The sequence below is a fragment of the Cricetulus griseus genome, chromosome 5 (genome assembly GCF_003668045.3).
Source record: "Cricetulus griseus strain 17A/GY chromosome 5, alternate assembly CriGri-PICRH-1.0, whole genome shotgun sequence".
Taxonomy (NCBI): domain Eukaryota; kingdom Metazoa; phylum Chordata; class Mammalia; order Rodentia; family Cricetidae; genus Cricetulus; species Cricetulus griseus.
Genome location: NC_048598.1, coordinates 118,964,662 through 118,990,333, shown reverse-complemented (window position 1 = coordinate 118,990,333; position 25,672 = coordinate 118,964,662). Strand labels below are relative to the sequence as shown.

The following is a 25,672-nucleotide window of genomic DNA, read 5'->3' as shown; positions in this document are numbered from 1 at the left end:
ACATAGAGCTTTAATAAATAACCTCTCAGGTAGTGATTTCATATTTGGTGAGAATATATCTGAAGGCTAAAGTCCTAGACGTGGAGTTTCTGGATCAAAGTGCTAGCCTTGTGCCTGTTAGAACCGTGAAAGACATGACCATGACGTGCTCTGCAGATGTTGTGCCGCACACGCTTCCAGCAGTTGTCATGAGTGTGCCTGGTCCACCAGAGGCGTGCCACTAGCATCTGAGCAGACTTTGATCTCAGTCCATCTTTAAGAAGTATCTTCACTAGTCTTCTTCCCCTCTCCCTGCTGTGTTAGGACAAGAACCCCATGATCTTAGGCACCCCAGATGAGCACTCCATCAACTGAGCTAAATCCCCAGCTCTCTCTGCACTATAAGTGACATTTCTGTTAGAAACAAAAGAATCTTTTCATTGATTTGGGAACCATTGTTTTTAGTCGACTGAGTATACTTCAACTAGGACAGTGGCCTAGGGAAAATTATTCAGGCTTCCTGTGTCTCAGTTTCCTTGCCTGTAAACAGGAATAAAGTAGTAAATGATATTGTGTGAGTAGATGAAATTTATGCACAACACTCATTACATACAGTGCTCAGGCAGGCATTCAGTAAGTTACATAGCGGCTGACGACCAGAGCAGCAGGCAAGACAGGGCAGACTAGATCTAAGAAGCAGCCGTCATCTCCATGTGTTCCACCACGTGCAGCCTTGTTACATCACTGCCAGTCACGGAAACACAGCGAGTCTGCCTTGTCTTAGGATAGCATTGAACCTCCCACACTGGTGCCCAGTCACTGGGGTCTGGTGGGACCCGACACGGAGCACATGCAGGTTCATTTCTAATCTAATCTTTCGACTTAACCAGCCTGGTTGGTATAATAGGAAATAAACACAAGCACAGAAGAGTCCGGGTGAGCATTTCTTTATTCTGCCACGCTCCTGAACTCCCAGCTAACTGGTGTGGAAGTGCGTCTCTTAGAGGGATTCCAGACATTCATTTTTTTTTCTGAGGGGAACAAGGGCAAGGCCTTCTGAGTAGAGGAGATAAACAACACTGAAAATCTGGCTTCCTTGGTCAATACAATACAAGAGAGATCTTTGTATTGTTAGCCCATCAATGTGGGTTTCATAAAAGATGTGGTTCCTGAAGGGAACATATGTATCTAACGAAGGGCGCTGTGGCAGCCCTCACTGCTGACATGCAGTGGCTATAGGGTGGCTTCGAGTACTCGTTTGCCCAAAGCTACTCAATGTTTTTAGATTTGTATAAATCTTGGCTCCTCCATTCCTATCAGCTCCCCATGGTTTTTGTATTGCTCTCTTGCTTGCTGCTTTCTCAGGCTCATTATGCCTCGTTGTTTGTGTTCCTTACACTTGCCACGCTAGTATTAATCTTCATCCTCTGAGGTGAGGGAAACCGGTCCCTTCCAGGGCCACAGACTCTCCACAGGGTGGAGATGTGCTCACACCAGATTGTCTGGGTGGTTCTAGTTTAGAGAGGTGGCATTGGAGTTATTCCCCAACTTTTCCAAAACCTGTCTTGCTCCACAGTTGTGAAGGGCCACCCCAGGGCAGGCATGGCTGGTGTCCCAATTACGGACTCATCAGGAAGATGTGTGGATCACAGCAGGAGAGGGGTGCCTGCATTTTTTGCACAGCCTAAGTGGCATGGATGAGGCCTCTTCTGATGGGCGTCCTACAGTGAGGCCCCAAGGACAGACAGGTTGGTAAGCTGCGTCTCATGGCCAGTGACTGAAGCATTAACATATTTGTGTTGTCTGAGCCAAGCAATGGCATAGAGGCAGTGACGGAAGCTCACAACCAGAGCTAAGCTGGAAGAAATGAAAACCAAGCAGGCAAGGCTGGCAGAACCTGGCTACAGAGCCCTGGCCTGATGTCATCATGCTGTCTTCCCAGCCACGATGTCCTCCCAGCCAGGGGAGCAATCATAAGTTCCCAGCCTGTGGCTGAAGCCATTTCCAGATAGATGCTCACAGTGACCCTTCACTTCTACTCCTTGGCTGCACAGTGTGGGGGGCCTGGCTCTGCCACGTAACCTGGGGAGCAGTGGCAGCGATAGGAGCCCTCTGTGTTCTCACAGTGACCATTCGCACAGAGTGCCGCAGGCCCGTTCAAGTCTTCACACTCATTCACATCTATGGAAGCAAAAAAAGAAAGCTGTAGGGGGCTCTCTGTCCACCAGCCCCAGCTTCCTACCCCGGACATGACAGCCGAAGGCTGCCTCACCTCCCCAAAACATATGACTTAGGGACAAAGCCAAGAAGCAGTGACCTCTTAGCATGCCTAGGATTACGATTCTTGTCCCTGCCTCTCTTCTGTTGGGGACCATCCAGGTAGCAAAACCCTCCTTTGGTGTTTCCACCATCACTATCTTGACACATGCCCACTAGGTGGCAGCAGCGTATTTCCCAGCTTTCCTAAACTCAAGTCCTATGGTAGGGATCATGCTCACTGCGCCAAACTTACCCACACAGGCCATATGGGCTGCATCCAACTGGAATCCTTCAAAACAGTCACAAGTGTAGCCCTCCCGCACACGTACACAGCGGCCATTCTCACAGCCATTCAGGATGCCACATTCCGCAGCCTGAAGCCCTTCGAAGGCAGCCAGGGGTTCTGAGAGGGTCAGAGAGAACAATGTTGAGGCCTGTGGGACCCAGTCTCTCCCTAGGACCTACACCCTCCAGTACAAAGGTTGTCACTGTTGAGTGCCAAGGGTGGGGTTGTGCTGGTGGATATTTTTTGTTAAGATTTATTTATTATGTATACAGTGTTCTGTGTGCATGTTTGCCCACATGCCAGAAGAGGGCACCAGATCTCATTACAGATGGTTGTGAGCCACCATGTGGTTGTGGGGGAATTGAACTCAGGACTGGAAAAGTAGCCAGTGCTCTTAACCACTGAGCCGTGCCTCCAGCCCCCATGTTGGTGGATCTTAACAGGCCTAAGGAAAGACACTGAGACTAAAAGCCATACTCTCCTGAAGGTTTAGAGTAATAGACACTTAGGGCAGTGTCAGACCCAAGCCTTTTGGAGTTAAGTCTTGAGTGACCACGACCACTGTCTTTCCCCTTCCCTGTCTTCACCCCACCAGCAGTATAACTGTCAGGCAGGTGGAGGGGATTAAGGGAATAACAGTGTCCACCTCTTCTCCAGCTTTCCTGCACATACCTGAATGGCTAGCCACATAGTGGGGCTGAAGTTCAGCCGGCTGCAAAGGGAGCTCAAGGACTGGTGTGTTATCTTCCAGCTGACCGGCCATGTTGGAGAAGGGAGGCTCAGGAACCGCGTCCTCGGGGCCCAGGTAGTTGTAGAAAGGGGCCCCGTCTGGGCCATAGAGATTGTACGGCAGATCGTCTGGGCCGGGGCCATACTCATAGCCTGGCCGGAAGTGGACCCCTGCTTCCCGCTCTGCCTCAATCCGAGCCACATTGCACAGCTGAGCATAGACTTCTGTTGGGGAGGAAGGAGAAAGGTAGCTGGACTTTAGCTCCAGCTAGCTAAAGCTTGGTGAGCCGGTTCATCCGGCTCTTCGCCCAAGAAGAGAACCTGTGGGGATTCCTGACCATGCTTGCACCTCTCTTGGCCTGAACATCTGGGATGGAGGGAGAAGTCACTGCTCAGATAGCTCTCCCCTCCCACTTCCTAGAGTCACGCCCAGACCCGCAGGCGCCCTCTTGCCCTCTTACCGGAGCTCCTGGGAGGACAGAGAGCACACTGCTGGCTCCAGGCCTCGCCATCTTGGCAGCAGCATTCTGTATAGGTAGTATGGTGCCCACGCAAGGGCTGGCTGCACACGTCATTGGAGACTTTTTTCCAGCAGATGTCCATGTGAATGTCATGGTCAGGGAAGTCTTCTGGTGGTACAGACCCCAGACGGATGTGAGTCCCAGGCCAGGTACCGGCCCCCTGCTGCCCATACCCTCATGCACTCACCCGTGCTGCTGGTACTGTTCACGCAGCGTTGCCCACTAAGGTCCATGGTGAGCGGGGGACTGCAGAAACAGTGGAAGGAGCCTTCTGTGTTCACGCACTCACCGTTCTCACAGGCCATGTCCTGGCATTCGTTGTGATCTGTGGTGTCAGGAAAGGGTAGAACAGGGTCAGAGTGGCCTTTTGACAGACAATGCTCGTAGAAGGATTTGCCTAGGGAGGACCATGAAGATGCCCATACTGGAAGGGTTCCCTTTACATACAGTATCGGACAGCACAGGGCTCCCCTCACCTCAAACCTGCCTGCTGCAGTGGGCATCTTTCCCAGGAAGGGGGGCTGCAAGCAAGAGTGGGACTGGGGGGTAGCAGGCCCATGTAAGTCCTCACCCTGGCACTTCCTGCTGGAGGCATCGTAGTGGTAGCCAGGATTGCACAGGCAAATGTAGCCAGGCACTGTGTTGAGGCATCGGCCATTCTGGCAGAGAGCAGGCCCGAACAGTACACACTCATCAGCATCTGAAGGAGGGCAGAGTGAGGCAGGAGAAGGGAAGAGACAGCAGGAAGGGAAGCTTACAGATAGATGCTCTATACCCAGCTGTCCGAGTGAACTGGGAAAGTTGCTTAGGTTCTTCTCAACTCAGTTTCTCCTCTAAAATACTGTTCAACCTCTTGTAATGAGGATTAAGAAGTGCTAATACCCACAAAACCCTTTAACTAGTTCTTGGTACATAGCAAGCACTCATGAAAAGCTACTTGTTGGGCTAGGGTGTTCGGTGGTAAGTGTCTGCCTTGCATGCATAAAGTCATTGGTTTTATTCCCAGCAACACCACACACACACACACACACACACACACACACACACACACACACACACTTCTGTTTTCATTTATTTCCTTCTCAGGACTAGCTTTGGGAATAAAGCACTAAGGGGCCCAATACCTGAAACTCTCCAATAAGAGTATGAGCTCCCCTAAGTTTCTGCTTTGGTGGGTAGAACCAGAGAGATAACTACTGTCCAAACCTTGTGGCAGTGCAGTACCCTCAGTCTGTCCCTGAGTCCAGTGTGGTGGAGATAAGGTTAAACACCATAGTGCACCCACTAGACTTGAGGGTGCAGGGGAACTGAGCTCAGGGTCATATGAACACTCCAGGAGGATCTTGATTAAAACTTTCCAGCTAAAAATATCAGGGACAGAAAAGCTCCAGATCCCCAAAGACAAAACTACTTGGAAGCCAGGGCTTGGTGTAGACTTCCTGGGACCTCATAGAAGACTAGGCCAGGGTTTACTTGGGCAGGTGCATTCTGAAGAGGAGGGTGTTGAGCTGGATCACCTGTGTACATGGTTTGTCCAAAAGTCCAGGCTCCTTCCACGGGGACGTAGCCTTGACCACTGGGGCAGAGCTCACTGAATTCAGCTGTGTAGGAAAGTATCCAAGCTCAGAGAGGGAATGGTATGTCTCCCCACCCCCATTTTTTTGAGACAGGGTTTCTCTATGTAGCTTTGGAACCTGTTCTGGAACTCCCTGTAAACCAGGCTGGTCTCAACTCACATAGATCCACCTGCCTCTGCCTCCCTCGTGCTGGGATTAAAGGTGTGCACCTCCACCGTCCAGCTCACTCCCATTTTTAAAGGGTCTAATTATGTAATAGAGGTTGGCCTCTACTTGCTCTGTAGCTCAGACTTGTCTCAAACCCACAACCTTTCTGCTTCAGCCTCCAGAGCACTGGAGTTACAGGCACTTGGCATCACATAAGTGTCACACTGTAAACTGACCCTAAGCTAAGTCTTTGTAGCCCTTGAGGCCTTACCTGAGTCCTCAGATGGGCAAGGGTCACAGGCTTTCCCCCATCTGGCACCTTGGGTACAACAGCACTCAGCCTGTGTGGAGTTCTGGCCCAGGATGCTGGAGCAGGGAGGACCACCACCATGCTCAGAGTAGCATTCCATGCGGATGAGGCCTGGAGCAGGGTCCCCTGTTGGGACCTCTGGGATTCTCTGAGCTGTGTGTGACAGAAGCCCCTTATTACTGTCTGTTCATGACCCTCTGAGGCATCCCTGCCATCAAGTTGACCTTTGAAATACAATGTCTGTGTAGAACCCTTATGGTGTATATTATCGCATGTGACACCCTTAAGCATCCCTAGGAATGGATACTGTTATCATTCCCCTACTACAAAGAAACTGCACCTAAGAAGTTCCATTTAAGAAGTTATTATGGGGCAAAATGGAGCTCTGAAGCCCAAGCCCCTGATGTTTCTAGTGTACTATTTGCCCACAACCCTCATGGACAGTACCCATCCCTGGCATACCATATGGGCACCCTTCTGATCCCTTCTGCTTCTCAGGAACCCCAAACTCTTATCCCCTCCATTTTCCCTTACAAAGCTCCCCTTGCTTTTTTCCAAGTCATTGAAGCCAGATAAGTACTGGTCCGGCCTTGGGTAGCGTAGCAATGGGGAGGATAGGGTCCAGCTTAGCTCAGTTTCAAGGCCTCCTTCATCCAAGGATTCGGTGGATTTGGGATCTCTACTAAACTCAATCTGAGGTCTCTGAGGGCTACTGTAAGTGCCATAGCACCCTGAATTTCCCTAGGTCCATCCTAGGCCTGCACTGGGAACGTTGTCTGGCAGGCACTGGCACGGGTGACACTCAGACTCCTGTCCCCTCCATAATCCATTCCTAACCATACCCCCGGCACTGGCCCAATGAACCCTACTAAGTGGCAGGAGCTACATCAGGGGATGACTTTCATAAGTCAGAGTCCTTGTGGAAGATGGCAGGGGAGGGAGGGGCCTGAGTATCCCGGGTCTTACCTCCAGCTACCCGGGGACGGCAGTGCCCTTCTTGTGCGTCATATTCCTCAAGGTCACTGGTGCAGAGACACAGGAAGGAGCCTTCCACGTTCTCACAGAGTGCAGCCCCACACACTGCCAGCATGAGCTCACACTCATTCACATCTGCCAGGTACAAGGACAGACTCGTGTACAGCCAAGGGGTAGCTAATGCACCCTGCCCCCGATTCCAGCCCAACTAGGTGGGTTCTCATTGGAAGAAGCAAAAGTGGATATGAATTAGCAGAGAGGGGGACTGGTGGACAAAGGGCATGGAGGGAAAAGAGGGGAAGAGTTGCTGAAAATGGTTGAACAGTGAGCGAAGAGAGTTCCCTCCTCTGGGCATCTCTCGAGGCCTCAAGTTCTCCAGGGAAGTGAGGGGGGCAGTAGGTCTCTGCCTTCTTGTGCTTGCTCTTTCTGTGGCAGGATCGGCCATTCTCCTACCAACCCCGGGAGCAGTGCTGACTGAAGGGGAATTCCCCTCCCTTGACCTTGTCCACCCTTTAGGGTTCTTGGAGTCACGTAAACATGAATGTTTTGTGAGAAGGCCCTAGCACTTCCTTTCAACAAAGACAAAGGTTGGTAGAAATGAGAAGGGCCCAAGGGCCTTTTCCATCCCAGACCTTGGGTAGCTTCTCACCAACACATTCCCAGCCTGAGGGTGAGGTCTCGAAGCCCTGGTCACACAGGCAGCGGAAGGAGCCATCCGTATTGTCACAGAAGCCATGGCTTCCACACACAGTGTCGTTGGCACATTCATCTATGTCTGTGGAATAATGGAGACTAGGGTAGAGGGTATGCATGCTCTCTCTCTGTTTGCTGGGAGTATTTATTTATTTATTTATTGGTTTTTCATGACAGAGTTTCCCTGTGTAGATTTGGAGCCTATCCTGGCACTTGCTCTGTAGACTAGGCTGGCCTCAAACTCACAGAGATCCGCCTGCCTCTGCCTCCTAAGTGCTGGGATTAAAGGAATGTGCCACCAACGCCCGGCCTTGGGAGTACTTATTTATCTGATCTATTAACACAAAGATTTGCAAAAACAAGCAAACAAGAAAACAAGCACAAGAAAGCTGTGACCATAACATTCTTCTTCAATTTTTGTGTAAGCTTCGCTGTGTGGGAAATATACAAAATTCAAACAACTGCTCACACAGTATCCTTGGGAGAAACTGTTTCTAGTTGAATGCAGGGAAAACCAGAAGTCCTCGGCCTTCCTCAGCCCTCCCACCTCTACCTCCCTGTCCCTACTCACCAATGCAGTCTCCAGTTGGGGCCATGTAGAAGCCAGGCTGGCAGCCCAGGACACAGCGGTAGGAACCAGGGCTGTTCTCACACCTCCAGGCTCCACACACTGGGTCTTCCTCATCCTCACACTCATCAATATCTGTCCCCAGAGCCATGAGAGGGGACAGATGTGTGGCTAGGTCACTGTTCTGGCCCCACCTTGCTGATATTACAAGCTCATATCCCGTAGCTCCTGAGGTCCTTGGTCCCTTTCAAATCATGCTCATCTCAGCCCCAGGAGATTAATTCAGGATAGTTTCCCCTGACCCAGCAAGACTGAGCATTTCAGAAGAGAACTCTACACCATTTGGGGAGCTCTGAGCGCTCTACCGTTTTTCACCACAGTGGGGTGCAAGGAGCTTTCTTTAATATTTATCTCCCTTATTCGATTTCAAGATTGTCTGTAAGCATCTGTCCTATGAAAAGACATTGAACATATCAGGTGTTTCATATCTGCTGAACGAATTTGGCTTTTAAAAATACCTTGTGTCCTCTGCTGACACAAAGGCTATGACTATCTTTATTATGTCAGCCCCAGACAGTCCTTGGGCCGTCAGAATCTCAATAAATGCATCACATTTTGGAATCTGTAGAAAATGCTATGTTTCTTGGGAAGCTATGTTCCTTTTTCCAGGGAGCTAAGGACCACAGAGGGACAGAGGTGGGCAGAAATGAGGCAGGGTCCTGTCCAACCCCTAGAGTCCTTACCCACACACTCTCCGCTGTCTGGGGAGGGCTGGAAGCCAGTCTCACACAGACAGTTGAAGGAGCCCTCTGTGTTGACACAGTACCCTCCCAGACATGGGTCTGTGGCTGCACATTCATCAACATCTAGAGAGAGACGCCAGTCAGCAGATGCAGCATGGGCCTCTTTCGAGCTTGATAGAGCCCTGAGCCGCTTCCTTTGGACCACAAGAAGCTTTTCGATAGGAGAGCCAAGTTGACTCTCAGGGTAGGAAGATCAAGGGACAGTCCAGGCCATGCTTGGGGAGCTTTAGAGGGGGGGCTCTATTAGCAGAAGGGTGACATGGAGACTCTGGAGAGCATGCACAGCTGTCACAGGCATCACAGAGAGGTCCCCCTGCAGACTCCAAGGTCTTCCTTACAAACCTCTCCCCAGCCTTCCCATTTTCTCCTCCCCGGGTAGGCCGTGAGCAAACTATTCACTTCAGCAATGATATTCAGATGGGACTCTAGATATAGCCTCTAACACCCGTGCTGGCGGACCTTAGACATGACCACATTGACGTCTTACCCTGGCATCTGGTGCCACCCTCAGCACTGGCAAAGCCGGGTGCACAGAGGCAGAAGAAGGACCCCTGGCTGTTGAGGCATTCGCCATGAGGAGCACAGTGTTCCTCCCCAGCACACTCGTTTATATCTGCAGGGACAAGATGAGAAGGGAGTGTCTCTAGGGTGCAGATACTCACTGTCCCCAGTTCCTGAGGGGGGGGACATGGGGCACTCACCCTCACACACAGTGCCATTGGCCAGCTGGAAGCCCCTGGGACAGAGGCACTGGTAGGAACCTTCCGTGTTCTTGCACTCTCCTCCCAGGCAGCGGTTCTGGGAACCTTCACACTCATCCACATCTGTAGGGCCACACAGGGGAGGAGGCAGCTGATGGTAGCACCTTCCAAGGACAGGTCCAAGGGAAATATCTCTAGAGGCCCTATCACCTGCCTGAGTGGCCTGAGGAGACAGGACCTGTGATAAGGGGACTGGACCTGCCATGTTTGTTTCCCTCCCCCCACAGTTCATCCCAGCTGTGCTGGGAGAGGGAGGACAACAGGTCTTCCCATGTGCTCCATTTCTGGCTGGACTCCTTCATGCCCAATAGTCCTGGCCTAGGGAAACCAAAGCTCCATCCCCAGTCTTGGCTGAGAAACAATGGAAAAGAAACCAAGGAAACAGATACAGAGAACCTGAGAAGGTAACAGAAACTCTCTTTTGCTTACTTGCGAGTTTGTTTTGAGATAGGATCTCATTTAGTTAACATTGACCTTGCCTCTAACTTGCTAGATAGCCAAAGATGACCTTGAACTCCTGACCCTCCTGTTTCTACCTCCTAAATGCTAGGATTGTAAACCTGGATCACACACCTGACCTGTCTGGCACTCATTGCCCCGCCACTCCTGTAGCCTGGTTGGCCTTAGCCTTTTCGTCATCCTGATAAGGATTCCCAAGTGTTGGGGTTATAGAAATTATTAACACTATTACAAAGCACAATGGGCCCGCTAGAGCTGTGGTTCTCAACCTTTCTAATGCTGTGTTCCTTATGTTGTGGTGACCCCAACCATAAAATTATATTCGGTGCTATTTCATACCTGTGGTTTGGCTACTGTTATGAATGGTAATGTGTTATGAATCATATAAGTCGTAATCTGTGTTTTCTGATGATCTTAGGTGACCCTTGTGAAAGGGTCATTTGACCCCCAAGTTGAGAACCACTGCTCTAGAATCTTGTCATAACTGAGTCTCCAGAGTGTAGGCCAAGGCCCAAGAAACCCCATGTGTCTCTTGTTGTCCCTGGGTGCTACTGGGTCCCTGAAGCCTGTGCACTAGTGACTTCATGGTGGTGACAACGGCTATCTAGCCACTTTCCTGACTGCTGTGGGGGAGAGGGTAGAAATAGATGTCCCCAGACCACTATCCTAGGTTTAAGGGGGAGCTCTTGTTCCTTCTTGTAAATGCTACGTTAGTCTACTGTGTCCCATCGGTGCTATCCTCATAGGCGAGGGGTCTCTTACCCTCACAGGTGTTGCCCAGGGGACTGGGCCGGTAGCCCCATTCGCAGTCCTTGCAGGAGAAGGAGCCCACAGTGTTGGTGCAGACTCCTTTGGGGCAGACTCCAGGGAAGGCACATTCATCCAGGTCTGGGCAGATAGACAACTGTGGCCAGGGACCCTGGCAGGCAGTCCCACCACGGAAGCCTTCCCTCACAACACCTTTTGCCCATCTGAACACTCTGGGCCTCTAGACAAGGGCAAACCCTAGCCATATTCTATAATGCGCCCCCTCCACTTCCTTCCCAGAAATCTCCATGGGTAGCCCTACCCCCAGGTTACCTCTTTTGAGACAGGGTGTCATATAGCTCAGGCTGGCTTCAAACTCACTCTGTGACTAAAACTGGCCTTGAACTCCTGATCCTCCTGTTTACACCCCCAAGTGCTCGGGCTATAGGCATGCACGATTAGCTTCCCTCTTGTCTCTGTGGCCATTTGTCTCTTCTCTGAATTTGGAAGTTATGACAATAGAAGCTCTCGTGGGGCCAAGTTCCCTCTAACCTAACCTGGAAACACCCAGGATCAGCCCAAGGCTGGAGGACACATATAAGAGGAAGACCTACATTTCTGTCCTTTCTGTCACTGTCTGTCTTGTATTACCTTCACAGGCCGTGCCATCTTCATTCACCCAGTACCCACTCTGACAGGCTTCACAGGTGAAGGAGCCCTCGGTGTTGAGGCAGAGGCCCGTGGGACAGGAGGCTCGGCGGCTGACACACTCATCCACATCTGAAACAGGCCATTGAGTTCTGTATGGGATTCTGCAGAGCAGACATCCAGAGACTCATAGGTGGGCAGGGAGGGTAGAAAACACAGATTTTGGCAAGGGTAGGATAGGTCTTGGGCCTGGTGGGCTAATGCAGGGCGGCTTCAGGGATTGGCATGCAGAGGGAAAGATGCTGCAGGCTTGATTTGCCCGTGTAAGAATGGTTCTACATCTTTGTACCTCGGCAGTCCTTCTTGTCCTGGGTGACCTCATAGCCCGGATCACAAGAGCATCTAAAGGAGCCTTCCATGTTGATGCAGCTTCCATGCGCACAGATCCCAGGGGTCAGACACTCATTCACATCTGTGGATAAAGTCCAAGATGGGGGCACTGGCCTCCTCTCTTCCTCGCACTACTCCCCACTCTAGCAAGCCTAGATCATCTCAATTATGTGTTGATGGAACCAGCCTTCAGAGGGAATGTAGGCCAGCCTTGGAGAGCTGCAAAGCCACTCCTTTGTTTCATCCAGGCAAAGTGGGGTCATACCCTCCCAAGTGCTGTAATATAGAACACCCTGTCTAGCCCTGGAGAACAAAGCCACCCGGAGCATTTGAAATAAGGTGTCCAAGGCCCTTGGTTCATTGTGAGTCTGATCCTCTCTAGTCTTATCTACCACAAAGAAACCATGCTCCACATGCAACAGACAGTTTCAGTACATGGGTGGGCAGTGTGGAGAAAGGCCAGGCCATGCCTGGGTGGCTGTGGCTGTCTTGAGGGCCTGGGAACCCTCTGCCCTCTCACAAGTCTCAAAGCATCTATTCAAAACGTGGCCCCTCCTGGCATCAGAAGCTTGGGCCTTTTTCCCTGCGGGGGCCGAGGGGAAAGAGCACTCCTCTTCCCACTGACACGGAGTTGTTTTGGGAACAAGAAGCCCCACTGCTGTTCAGTGTGTAGTGCTCCTTATGTAGTGCTTTTGTGTAGGAAAGCAGAGGGCCTGGTGGCTGGCTGTCATCACCATTCAGCTTCTCATCCCGGTCCACAGAAGCCAACCACAGGAGCTTCTGGCACTTTGGGATAGAGCTTCAGAACGGATGTGGGTAAGCAGCAGCCTAGGACCCCACCCTAGCTGATTCAGAGGGCAGAGTCCCATAACCAAAGCACACCCATGCCATGCTCAGCGTCGTCTGTGAACCCAACCGGATGATGGGGGACAATAATACCCTCTAAGCCCCTTCTGTCTGCCCACCTCTTCCCCTCCCTGTGTGTGGGCTCAACCAGCTATCCCAAGGCTAAATAACCCTCTCAGTGCCTTGGCAATCAGCCCTTACCTACACAGCTTCCACTCTGGCCTATGTAGCCCTCCTCACAGGGCAGACAAGTGTAGGAGCCAGGGGAGTTGACGCATCTCCCATCAGGGCAGGTACCCGGGTGACGGCATTCATCGATATCTATAAAACAACAGTCCCTCCCTTGGTCATCTCTGAGAACCACAACCCATGGGTATTCCGTGTCTGCAAATCTTTGGCCCTGCCCAGTGGGGAAATGAATGTCAACTTCTATACAGATGAACACTAGGAAAAAATGAGTTGCCTGTGTTCCCAACCCCACCTCCCACTCACAATCCTAGAGCAAAGATAAATGAAAGGACTTAAAAATGGAAAGATTCCCCAGGTCGCTGCAGTAGGCTGTGGATACCGTTAGGTGTGGGAAGTCAGGGAGCTGCATATTGCAGACTGGATTGTTTGGGATAGTCCTTCATGTCACCCTTGGTGACATCAGGCAAGGTAGGAAGATTTCATTTGCTAGGAGAAAAGACCCCTGTGTCTGTCCTGTCTGCAATGTGTCAGGTACATCTGTGGAAGGTGTATGGAACACTGGATGATGGGCATTTAGGACATGTGGAACTCACTAATTTTTCAAAAAACAGCCTACTTCTTCATTTTTGGGTCGTGGCATGTTTTTGCTTCCTGGTCCCTTGTGGTTGGGTGGCACCAAAAGACAGTGAGAGCCAATGGGGTATGAGTGGATATGACGAAGGTAACTTGTGAGCCAAAGCATTTCATTGCATGCAACCCTTGAGTGTCTCTTTCTTTCAGACATTGGCTATTCTTTTAGTCTAGTACCAGAGTAAGGAAGCCTGAGTCAGAGTTCTCAACTGATTCTTGTAGACACAAGACACTGATAAGATAGAAGGTTGACTGTATCCTCCATAACTGATTTGGGGGTTGGTTGTTAGTGAAGCAGAACCTAATGCAAGCTGCTGTGTTATCCCCAGCTTTCTTCTTAGAGCAGAGCTCCAGGGAATGACAGTGACATGAGAAGTCTATCAGGGAGGAAAAGAGAGAGAGAGGTCATGGGGCTGGAGAGATGGCTCAGAGGTTAAGAGCACTGGCTGCTCTTCCAGAGGACCTGAGTTCAATTCCCAGCAACGACATGATGGCTCACAACCATCTATAATGAGATCTGGTGCCCTCTTCTGACCTGTAGGAATGCATGCAGACAGAATACAGTATATGCAATAGATAAATAAATAAATAAATATGAAGAGAGAGACAGAGAGGTCATAAGCCCAGAACAGCCCCTAGTCTCCACCTAAGCCAGGGAAGCCTCCCCTGAGTGGGAGTGGCTAGAACTGAGCCATTAGACAAGTTGATCAAAGGAGACAGAGGAAAATTCTGGAGGGAGTGGACACCATCACCAGACAACCTGAGACTATTCCACGGAATTTACGGTAGCTAAAGCGGAGCCTATCGATAGGTAGAGATTCTTCTGCTTAGTCAAGAGTTTGAATTTTAACCTAAGGTTATGGTATGCCTTGGTAGATTCCAATATTCTGGTTTGTTTTGGAAACTATTTATTGCTGTATTCTAGCCCGTGGCTGACATACAGCTGGCACTCAACAAATGCTTACCGACCAAAAGACGAAACAATGTGCCTAAAATAATACACATTATCCTTAGTATAAGGCTGCTTAAGAGACTGCTAAAGGGATCCAAGGAATGGTCACACAGGGACTAATTTGTGAGTCTGCCATCCAGACCCTGGGAGGATGCCTGGGCATCCCTCCAGGGACCAGTCTCTGAGTGGGGAACTGTGAGGATACCCATCTGTCTTCCTGGTGAGAGTACCAACTGGGAATGGTAGGCAGAAGCCAGAAGTACAGGGGGGAAACAGTGTAAAGGAGAATCCCCCGTCTGTGCCTGGGAACCTAGATTCTGGGTATGCTGGAAATGTCATTGAGACTGTTGCATGGGCCACTGTCCAGACCTCACAGTCTCTCATCGGAGATGTCAGGTTTCCGTGGTGAGAGTAGTTTCTTCGTTGGAGACAGAAGAAAGGGAGAGGAAATTGACTGGGCTCCCAGGGTGATGGGCAGGGTCTGTGGTTACTGGTGGAAACTGGGAGAAGTGTACAAACTACATCATTCTTTCAACAGCCCCAGAGCATCTGCCAGGGCCAAGAACTCAGCCTGACCTCCCAGATGAGGTGTCTGTCTAGAACCTTTCCTCCTGATGCGACAGAGCCATCCGGAGCAGGACAGAGATGTGGGGGAGTCGGGACATGATAGAGAGAGGGCCTTACAGTGTGCATGAGGTGGTTCTGTGCATCTCGTGTCTGTTAGCTGATCAGTCCTCTGAGATGAGTGTGGCAATTTCCACTTCCAAACATGGAACATTAATACAACTCAGGTCTGTCTGCTCAGGAGCCTGTGCCCTTTAACACAGATGGCTAGCATACACCTCATCTTCTCGATGTGGTGGCATTTCCTGGTTCATTTCCTTTTCTTCTTCCTAAGACCTGATGTTAAACACAGTGCTTCGATGCATGATGAGGCTCTCTTACCAAGCACTTAGCACGGCCAGCTGGCACATAGAAAGTACCTATCAAGTGCTGTATTCACTCTGCATACTCTTGGAAATGCCAGATTGTCTTGTTTCTATTGGTCTAATAAGGATAAGGGGATGGGATCCAGCTTGGATCACGCCTAGGCCCGAGTTTTAGGTGTAGGGACACTAAGAGGGGAGCCCTGAGAGAAATTGATGCATAGGAGGTGAAGACACTTTGTTCTATACCTATAGCTATATTTTCCTTTTGCTTAGATCTCCTAAGACATTGCTTCCCTGGTAGTGGACTGGGGAAGAGTCTCCCCTTCATAGGGTCCACAAGTTCACCCCTTACTTTCAGGACCCTCTGTAACCAGGTAAGACACTATTCTGTCTTACCTGGTTAGTGACAGGACAGTGGCAAGTCCTAACCTGTCTACGAGGATACTAGCTAGCAATGTCCTAGCCCATCTTTTAGCTGTATGTGGGAAAGGAGAGATCTATTTTTTCATTCATTCATTCAGCAAGCAGAATTTGTTGGGTGCCCACGAACAGGCTGTCTAGAGACTTGGTCCATCCTCTGAGAGTTTATATATTAACACACTTTAGTAAGAAGACTGACTGAAGGTGCCAAAGAGATGAACTCTTCCTCTGCTATATACAAAGAGAACACATTTTGGAAGGTGCTGGGGCTGAAGTGTGCAAAGATGTTCATTCCTGTGGTGTCACATAGATTTTTATATTTCCCTGCTACAGGGAGCATACAGGATGCCTATGTATCACCCAAAAGACAGGAGGGTTCAGGGATCCATAGACATGTCTTTGCCAGTGGGAACTGGCTCAGTATCGAGGATCTCTGGGGAGTATCTAGAAGGGGAGCGGGTGGAGGGCAGTGTGCAGGGCAGCAGGCTGACCCATTGTTCTCACTCCTTACCTTGGCAGTCTCCTTTCCTGACCATGAGGTAGCCCCGATCACATTCGCAGTGGTATGAGCCCTCAGTGTTGCTGCATCGCCCACCACTGCACACCCCGGGCTGCTCACACTCATCTATGTCTGCAAACACACAGGATGGTCCTGAGTCAAAGCCAGCCCTGGAGGGGGGTCCTGAGGCATCCTTCCCAGAGACCATGAACAAGGCTTCAGTAGGATTGCTTGAAGGGATTATTGGGTCAGCTCTTGGACTGGTTAGACCCTGTGTCCCCTCAAGTTCTTTTCTCCCAGGGATAGCTACTTCTAGGGCTCATGGGAGCACTTGCAACTTTCTCCCTCTGATGTGAGGCCTGGGCTTGAGGTCAGGTGTCAGCCCATATAGTATGATCTGAGAGGGCCAACAAAGTTCTCTCTGCCCCAACACTAGTACAGTAGACATGGAGTCTACCACTAGGTTTCTCATTAAGGATGGATGGACCTTCTTAGGAGGACAGAGAAAGCTGCAGGCAGCCAAGGGTCTGCAGAGCATGGCTTATATCATTATCCAAAGTACACTGACACCCTCCTCTAGAAGCTCTACTGCCAACAGAGAAGAAAAGGGAAGGAGCGCATAGGCAGAACAAAAAGTGGAAGCCTGATGGAAAAACCTGACTGGCTCTAAGGCCCAGTCCTGGTCAGGCTATTCCCCTGATTCATTACCGTGGCTCCTTGCTACCTCCAGTCCTACTTGCAGTTTGGCTCACAAACCTGGCCCCAGCCCTTCTGTATTTGCTCGTTGCCCACGCTCTCTGGTATAATCTTAGCTATGGCAGATTCCCATGAGTCTACACTCCAAATCTCTGCTCACACACATGCCTCTGCTGGGAGTGTCTTTCCCCTCCTGATGACCAGCAGATTCCTATTCCCATTCCACACAGTGGCTCAGTGTACCAGCTCTGTCCTGTGACCACTCCCTGGCTCCACCAAACCCATCCGGGCCTCATCTTTCCCCTCTCTAACGCCAGCTCAGACACTTCACAGAGTCCTTACACACTCTGAATGAGAGGCGAAGAGCTTAGGGAAGTCCTTGGCTGGCAGTAAACACGGAGGAATGTTTGCTAGCATCAGACATAAACCTACCCCAGAACCCAGGGGTAGAACCTAGAACCCAGGATGCTTCCACCACAGCCATCTATCCTATCACTGCAGGTCACCGTGGAGCCTCCAGCACAGCTGCCACATGCACCCCCTCAGCCTCCATGGAGAGCCTGGCCTTCAGCACAGGGCAGACCCAAGAACCTTCCTGGCAACAACTCTCCAGGGAATTCAGAAACAGCTGTCTGAACAACAGTAACCCTAACTAAAACATGCAGGAAGCCTGTTTATCAAGAGTTGCCTAACTGTGGCCAGTTAGGCTCTATGGCCAATGCAGAAGAAAAGGGAAGGATCTCCAAGGCAGAGCAAAAAGTGGAGACCTGATGGGAAAAAAATGGGTGAAGCCAAAACCACTGCCTAATAAATAGATGGTTCTGGGAAAGCTGGTTTGTAGAGAAAGATGGAAATGGAGAGTGGGTTCCTAATGGCCATGCAAAGATGGACAAAGCATCTTGGAAAAGGTGAATAAAGTTCACAATATCTATAGAGTTCACAATATCTATGTGACATAGCAAAACCGTAAGCTGCTAAAAATAACGCAAAAAGGGTCCAGCAATGGCGGAGTGGGCAAAGAGTTTACCACCCAAGCTTGGCAAGCCAGAACCCACATAAAGACAGAGGAGAGAGCCAACTCCACAAAGTTGCTCTCTGGTCAGATAGACATCCTTGCACACACCAAATAAATAAGATGTAACTGTATACAAAAGGTACACCCAAAAAGTTACAAGAAAAAGCAACAACCACCTTTGGAAAAGAAACAAAAGATAGGAGCAAGCAATTCACACCTGAGGAAACCCAAAGGCCAGCATGCAAAGAGAGAGATACACTCTTACTGGAAGGCAAGTTATATTCAAACTATTAAATAAATTCTTAATATTTAAATAATTCACATTTATTTCTATTTAAATTAACTTAAAACATGTAGTGGCTCAGAATGATTATTTTGTACATACGAGTCAATGCTAGATTAAAATAATGAAACGCTGCTTTTGTGAGACTGGCAAAATTTAGGAAGTGGATGCTAAATTGGATTAGGGCCTTCCAAGTGGCAGCCAAGCCCCAGCAGTAGAAGCACTTCGGCTGACTTCAGGTTCTTCCCATTCCTACAGCTGTCAGGGCTGGCAGAGACATGCAGACACCAGGCTGGCACAGGACAGAGCCGCTTGTCTGGATCAGTCCTGGCAATACCAATCCCTGTACCAGCCATAATTTGCCTATGGCTAGCTCCCAGATTGGGTCTACAGAGAGCAGGGCTTCTCACCACAGCACCCACCCAGGTTTCATGAAGCCTGGAAAGCCCATATCCCCTGTCTTTCCTCTGGCTCTGCCATCTGCTCTGAACACTGCCATATGTGTTACCTACATTCCAACAGCCAGGTGACAGAGCCATCTACTCTTAACACACCCTCCTGGCAGTCACTGCTCACAGGGCAATGGCCAAGAAGTTCAGCTTGGCACTGTGGTCATTTCACAGACTGGCCTCACCCATTGCCACTTCTATTAACAAGCCCACACTTGATTGATGTTACCCTGACATCAACATAATTCCCAGGGCATGCCAGGCCTGCCCCCACGCTAGCCTATGCAGAAATGGTTGCCTTTCCCTGGGCTACCCAGCTCCGTCTACTCCTGCTGCTGCTCCTCAGGTGCCTGGTCCCCTGCATGCAAAGGAGTAGATCACAGGAAGCAAACCATGCTTTGGAGATGGCGTGACTTTGATCTGCGTCCAATGCTGCTGTAACTAGGTGTGATGTCTGTGGGTGTTTCAACTTACCTTTCGAAGCTTCATTTGCTAAAGCAGAAAGTGGGAATGAGGACTGCAAGGGTGGGAATGATGGGCTTTCTGTAACAAAGGGCTTAGTGTATAATAAGCGCTCATTAAATGGGAGCTGTTATTATTCTACCCCAGTTCAAGTACCCCCTCACAGAAACCTTCCCAAATTCTCTGCTATAGCCAGTTGCTTGCTCATCTAACTCGATAGTGTCATTATTCTTGCTCATGCATTTGATTGTCTTCAGACCTTTAGCACAGGGCCTGCCTGGTACGTGGCCTCTCAGTCAGAGCTGGAGTACTGGCTGAGGCCCGGTTTCCTCACACTCCTATTAAGTGGGGCTTCTCTACCTCCTTCCTCACATAATGAAGTGAGAGGAGTTGGATGGCTTTGGATTCTGAAGGCCAGATCCTTGGAATCAGACATTGAGGAGACTCTGCCAATGGAAGGACTCATTACTCCATGACCATGCCGGGGAACCTGTGATCACAGCCAAGCAAGCCTCTGACGAGTGCCAGAAATGTGAGCTCCTAGAACAGGTAGTGCCATTCTCAAAGTGAAAATTTCCCAGCTGCTTCTGGGTCTCCAGGCCCTGTGTGGAAGATATGCCTTATTTCTTCATGAAGTTTTTCATTAAAATATACAGGAGTGTTCTGAGTTATAAAAGGGTTTGCACAGTGTGCACTGGTTTTATGTCAACTTGTATAAGCTAGAGTCATAAGAGAGGAGGGAGTTGAGAAAATGCCTCCATAAGATCAGGCTGTAGGCAAGCCTGTAAGGTTATTTTCTTAATTAGTGATTGATGTAGGAGGGCACAGCCCATTGTGGGTGGAGCCACCCTGGGTTGGTGGTCCTGGGTTCTACAAGAAAGGTAGCTGAGCAAGCCATGAGAAAGCCAGTAAGAAACCCCTCTCCTTGGCTTCTGCATTAGCTCCTGCCTCCAGGTCCCTACCCTGTTTGAGTTTCTGCCTTGGTTTCCCTCAATGCACTGACTCAGGATATGTAATCTAAATAAACGCTTTCTTCCCCAAGTTGCTTTTGGTCATGGGAATTCATCACAGCAACAGTAACCCTAACTAAAACATGCAGGAAGCTTGCTTATCGAGAGTTGCCTAACTGTGGCCAGGCCTTCTTGGGAGAAGGTCAAAGCCTGCAAGTATCCCCACTGCTGGGGACCAGAACTCTTCTCCCAAATGTCCCTTGGTCTGAGAGTTCAAGCTCCTATCCTCATGGGTTCACCCCCATTCCCCAAAAGGAAAGCTTCTTTGTCACTTGAGTCTTGGCTTTTGGACCCCATCACCAGCCAAGTCTCTGGCCTCGTCTTGGCTCCAACCACACAATTCCTCAAGGCTTTTGCAAATGTTGCCATTTTCTGGATTCCTCTTCCTCCTTGTGATCCCAGCATAAAAGCTCAGCTCCCTCCCAGATCAAGGCCAGATGCAGTCTGATACTCCCCAATGGAAACACAATGGTAATACTCGGCATGCCTGCCTTCTCTTCCACTCCCACTGTAGGGCCTACCCAAGAGGTGTTCTCCTATGCCCATCCCAGGCCTAAGGCAGGCCTGGCTTACCTTGGCACTCCTGTGTGTCTCCTAGGGTGACTCGTGAGTAGCCAGGGTAGCAGAGGCAGGAGTAGGAGCCCACACTGTTGACACAGCGCCCTCTTCCTGCACAGGGGTTTCTTAGACACTCGTTGTCATCTGACCAGAAGGAGGAAGGGAGGGAGGTCATGGAGGCCAGTTTACTTTTCTCTGGGCATCTGACAGCAAATTACCCACACTAGAGGATGGTGCTGTATGGCATGGAAGGGGCAGGGGAGCGGAGGAGGCAGAGGCGGAGATGAAAGTCTCCAAGGCCAAAGTCACAGGCCAACCTGCTGGGGCCTCTTAGGCACTAGGAGTCCTTGGGTGATGATGACCAGTGTTTCCTCCCTGCCCATTGTCCCCTTCCTTCAGTGGCCCTATAATCATTTCCTTTCTCCTTCAAGCCCACAGTGAACGTTTATCCTTTACACAAAAATACTAACCAGGGAGGAATGACACAACTGATGATTTATCTTGGCTTCAAACATGTTCCCAAGGGACAGCCCTGGTGAGGCCTTGATCTGCTCTGCAGACAGAAACATGGCCACATGGGGGGGTGGGGAGGTGCTAGTTCTGGCAGGGGGATCCTTTCTCCCAGAGTCTGGTGGCCCTCATAGCCTGATCATAGCCTAAGTTAAAGTCTAGTTAGCTGAGCCCACAGGGACTGCTCTTCTAAGCTCATCAGCCATAGCACCTTACATGGATCTTATGCAGCCTGGCCTCTTGGCTCAGTTCCCACACCCTGTTCCTATTTGTCCCCACCACTCAGCAGGCACAGGATACCCTGTAAATACCAGTGCAGTAGTCCTGGCTGGGGTGGAGCCGGTAACCAGGGTTGCAGATACATCTGTATCCATCTGGAAGGTTCACACAGGTCCCAGGGCCACAGATGTTAGAGGCCCCAGCAAAACATGGATCAAGGCCTGCGGAAATGGAGCAAGCAGAGATGACGGCTGAGTGAAGGGTGCGTGAAGGCGCTACAGCAGGGTGGGGAGAGAACAGGGGCAGGCTCAGGGGCCTCAAAAGACCATGAGACGTCTACCTACCTTTATTATGCCCTCTCATACCAACGCATAACATGACTTCAGAAGACTCATGGGACCTGTGCCTGGTCTCTGAGCCACCTGGGTGCTTTCTTCTGACAGAGACCTAATGACTTCTAGTAACCCATATTTCCTACAAATGACCTCTTACTCTCACCCTCATCCTGAATGCGGGCACAGCTCTTACTCAAAGGACCAGGGTTACCCACCCCAGAAGCTCTTGCCCATTTTCGTATAGACTGACAGACAGATCTAGTGAATAGGCTACACAGATTGAAGAAACTAGCTTATTTTTCTTGTATCTTTAATATTTGAGAAGTACCTGACACTTATGATGAGTGAATGAATGGATGAATGAATGAATGAATGAATGAATGAATGAATGAACCAATGAACCAATAAACCAATAAGGGAGCACTGCTTTAATCTATGTCCACCCTGTTGTCTTATCCTATATCCCACCACACTAAGAGAACCCAGAAGCCCCACTGGAGTAGGTCAGAAGTAGCCAAGTTGGGACACAGGGGAGCTTCATGACATTGCTAATGTGCACGGAACTGAATGTCTAGAGTGGCCTGTACTGCAAGGTCATCATCTTTCTAGCCTGGTTCCAAGTTTGTACTAGTAGTCCCCAGCCAGATTCCAAATGTCCACTCGGAATGTGAGGTTGGAAGACAGCAGGACGGCAGCTGGGACCAGACACAAGATCGAAGCTGCTGCTGCAGGCCCTGCCACCCACATGGTTGAGGGCCGAGTGCCGAGCTCAGTGTGGCTTCACTGTATCGTGGTCCTTCCTCCAGGAATAGTTCAGTTGTCAGTCTCAGCACTCCCCAGTGGAGCCCCACGCACTCAGCCCTTCCTGCCTACTTGGAAGGGGATGCTCCCTGGAGTCCCAGGAGACTTCCTCTGAATCCTGGGAGAGGTCAGCTGAGAACTCTGGGGAAAGCCAAGCCAACTCCCACCTGCGACTTTCTCTGCACCAGGCTGCAGGCATTCCCCTTTCACTGGAGGAAATCCAGAACTCCAGTCACCTCAACTCCTACTCAAGGTGACCCTCTAGCTAAGGGCACAGATAGTCCCTAGAGAGGGCAAGCAAAAGGGCACACATGTGCACAGAGAAAGTGGTGACAATACTACAGTGTTAGCCTTGTTTCTCTTGAACTTTTGTAGAAGGCACATTCCACAGCGAGGTGGGTTTGCTAGGCATCTCCCTCATACCACCCCTCATCGCTATGGCTGAGCAGAGGGAGCCAGACACAGGTTCTGGACACTTAAACAACCTTGTGCAATATAACTCCGTCCTTTCCCTCAAACCTCTTTCTGTGGCAGGTGACTTTCACTTCCAGGACCCTCACTGACTCAACCCCCTGTCACCTCACCTCCTACTCTATGAGCTTCCATTCTTCAAGAAGCCCCCACCCCATGCTCCAGGAAGCTCCATGGCTTCCCTGGAGTCCTCTGAGTAGGGCCATCCCTCCAAGGGTCGTTCGTGCCCAGGCAGGCTCCTGTCTTTTCTAGGTAGGCTCTGTGCCCTCTGTAGGATCAGGACAGGGCCACAGCTGGTCAGAGTTGCTGGAGATTATTCACATGGTTGAAAAGACAAGAGGGAAACTCCATTCACAGTCCTGCCCCAGAGTTTGGTTCTAGGCCACATCTCCCAAAGGTGGGGGCAAAGAGCCTCCAAAGTCTGCTGCAGCTACCTGGGGGACTCTGTGTCACCAGGACATTACTAGAGGGAATCACTTTCTCTTCCTCCGGACTCTCTGGAATGCCCTGTTCAGGCAAAGATGGTGCCGGTCTTCTGGTGGCATCCCCTGGAGAGGACAGAGGGGAGGAAGAGGAGCCCATTGGCTGGCAGTGGTCTTTCTGTGTTCTCTGATGTTCAGACTCCCATGAACTAAAAGTGGCACCTAAGGGCTCCCACCATCTACCCTCTCTTGGCTTATCTGGTCTCCTCCCCTTATAGAAAAGAACCGGAGGAGTGCAGAAAGGGTTCCTTGCCTAAGGCCAGGCAGCTTACTGGAGGCAGAACTGCTGCCCCCATCTCCTGATGCCCAATTTAACACTCTGCTTTCACTTGTAATGCATCTTGCAGTTTACACAGTGGTACTGCAAGCACAAGCACCCAGTTGACATGGAAGCAGCAGGTGTCATGGCCACATCAAGGCAGGGGAAACTCTGCATCCCTTGACTCTGAGCCCAGTTCTGGTGAGAGGTCACCTCAGGGTCAGGAGAGAAGATGAGGCCCCTGGAGGAAAGAGATCTGGAGCCCCACCAAGCTGCTACTTCAGCTAGTGCCTCCTCTTTGGCCTGATTCACATGCTGAGTGGCATCATGAGATTAAGAGTTTGGTGGGTAGGGAAACACTAGCAAAGCATCATGGGATCTCTTACTAACAGCACAGTTCCTTAGGGACTCAGGGTTCCCAGAAAGAGTGCTCACATGCTATGTCACTCACTACCTCTGGTTTGAACCCCACGGGCCACTTCACGGGTAGTCATTCCATGACTAAAACTAAAGTCTCTCTCTCTCTCTCTCTCTCTCTCTCTCTCTCTCTCTCTCTCTCTCTCTCTCTCTCCCCCTTGGGAATGTCTAGGAAGAGGAACTCACCTGGTACCCAGGCAGGTAGGTGGGGAATGCTGGTTGTGATCTGCACAGAAATGAAGATTATTTGTGGGGACCTCATCTGTTACCCCAGGACACGTTTCTTTCTCCTTCATTTACCCCACCCCCTTCCTGTCCAACTCTCTCAGTTAGTGAGTTTTTACTGCTGGCGTGTATTCTTTAGGCATTTTCTATCCAGGATCTTTACTGACCAGCTCCACTTCCTTGTAAGTTGCAGCGGTTAGATGTATGTCCTGTACCAGCTCAGTGTCGGCCACACAGCAGAACATTAGCACTTATCAAAGTTGTGACCCCCATGTCATAGATGAAGTAGCAGAGATTAACTAGACCATCCAGGGCCACAACGCCAATGTGGCGAAGCCAGGAGTCATAGCCATCCATACTCAGCGTCCCTTGCCATAGCTATGGACGGAGACAGATGGGGCACAGGGAAGCAAAGAACAGCAAAGGTCAGAAGGGCACTGGGGCATTGCTGGGACTGTGATGACACGAAGGGGAAGCTTTGGCCTGAGAGAACAGCATGTGGTTATTTTGCTTGGTTTTGCTTTTGAAACAGGGTTTCTCTGTGTAACCTTTGCTGTCTTGGAACTCACTCTGTAGACCAGACTGGCCTCGAACTCAGAGATCCACCTGCCTCTGTCTCCCAAGTGCCGGAATTAAAAGTGTGTGCCACCATGCCCAGCTTCAGCACATGGTTCTTGAGCAGGGAATCGAGGTGGCTAGAGAAACAGTGCTTGGAGACAGGTTAGCTCATCACCAACAGGAGATGAGTAGGAATGAGCAGACTGGCCAAGGACTAGAGAGAAGGATAAAGCAGCTTCACTCCCCTGGAGGCTCTCAGAGATGCTCGGTCTTGAATGCACAGGAGGATTCTGGGCCCAGGGAAGGGGGCCAGATGCCCTTCCCTGAGTGAAATGGTTTGAGGTATCCACAGCCATGCTTCTGCTCTCCCATGAGCTCCCCACAGAGGGTATGTGTTAAACACGCTCACAAAACATGCCAGATTCAGGACCGGCTCTAGGGTTCATGCACAGTGAGTGCTCAAGCTTGAATGGCAGCCAGGACTAACTACACAGTCAAATGGGTCTTTGACTCCACTCTGTGATCTCTCCAGGACTCCATCCGATATGTACCCCACCCCTCTTTTCTGCTCTCCTGCGACTACGCCCGGGGTCTATGTCATTCTC

The 25,672-nt window shown here is 50.4% G+C and overlaps 1 protein-coding gene across 5 annotated transcripts in view; it reads right to left on the bottom strand.

Annotated features, from left to right (window-relative positions):
* Window positions 1-910: 910 nt before the first annotated feature.
* Ltbp2 (latent transforming growth factor beta binding protein 2) overlaps window positions 911-25,672 on the bottom strand; it is a 96,246-nt gene continuing 71,484 nt past the window's right edge. For 3 of the 5 annotated variants that reach the window (XM_035445299.1, XM_027418522.2, XM_027418523.2), the window contains 23 exons: window positions 24,471-24,510; window positions 23,561-23,674; window positions 21,612-21,740; window positions 20,806-20,934; window positions 16,330-16,449; window positions 12,900-13,019; window positions 11,812-11,934; window positions 11,466-11,594; window positions 10,830-10,955; window positions 9,549-9,671; window positions 9,335-9,460; window positions 8,788-8,910; window positions 8,048-8,179; window positions 7,433-7,558; window positions 6,775-6,918; window positions 5,770-5,961; window positions 5,292-5,375; window positions 4,346-4,474; window positions 3,962-4,099; window positions 3,715-3,882; window positions 3,197-3,478; window positions 2,492-2,641; window positions 911-2,160 (listed from right to left, as the gene is read on the bottom strand). In XM_035445299.1, the coding sequence (XP_035301190.1) occupies window positions 2,015-2,160; window positions 2,492-2,641; window positions 3,197-3,478; window positions 3,715-3,882; window positions 3,962-4,099; window positions 4,346-4,474; window positions 5,292-5,375; window positions 5,770-5,961; window positions 6,775-6,918; window positions 7,433-7,558; window positions 8,048-8,179; window positions 8,788-8,910; window positions 9,335-9,460; window positions 9,549-9,671; window positions 10,830-10,955; window positions 11,466-11,594; window positions 11,812-11,934; window positions 12,900-13,019; window positions 16,330-16,449; window positions 20,806-20,934; window positions 21,612-21,740; window positions 23,561-23,674; window positions 24,471-24,510 (3,093 nt within the window). In that variant the 3' untranslated portion in view covers window positions 911-2,014. The remainder of the gene's footprint in view (window positions 2,161-2,491; window positions 2,642-3,196; window positions 3,479-3,714; window positions 3,883-3,961; window positions 4,100-4,345; window positions 4,475-5,291; window positions 5,376-5,769; window positions 5,962-6,774; window positions 6,919-7,432; window positions 7,559-8,047; window positions 8,180-8,787; window positions 8,911-9,334; window positions 9,461-9,548; window positions 9,672-10,829; window positions 10,956-11,465; window positions 11,595-11,811; window positions 11,935-12,899; window positions 13,020-16,329; window positions 16,450-20,805; window positions 20,935-21,611; window positions 21,741-23,560; window positions 23,675-24,470; window positions 24,511-25,672) is intronic. The other 2 variants (XM_035445300.1, XM_035445301.1) reach the window with 2 other exon arrangements.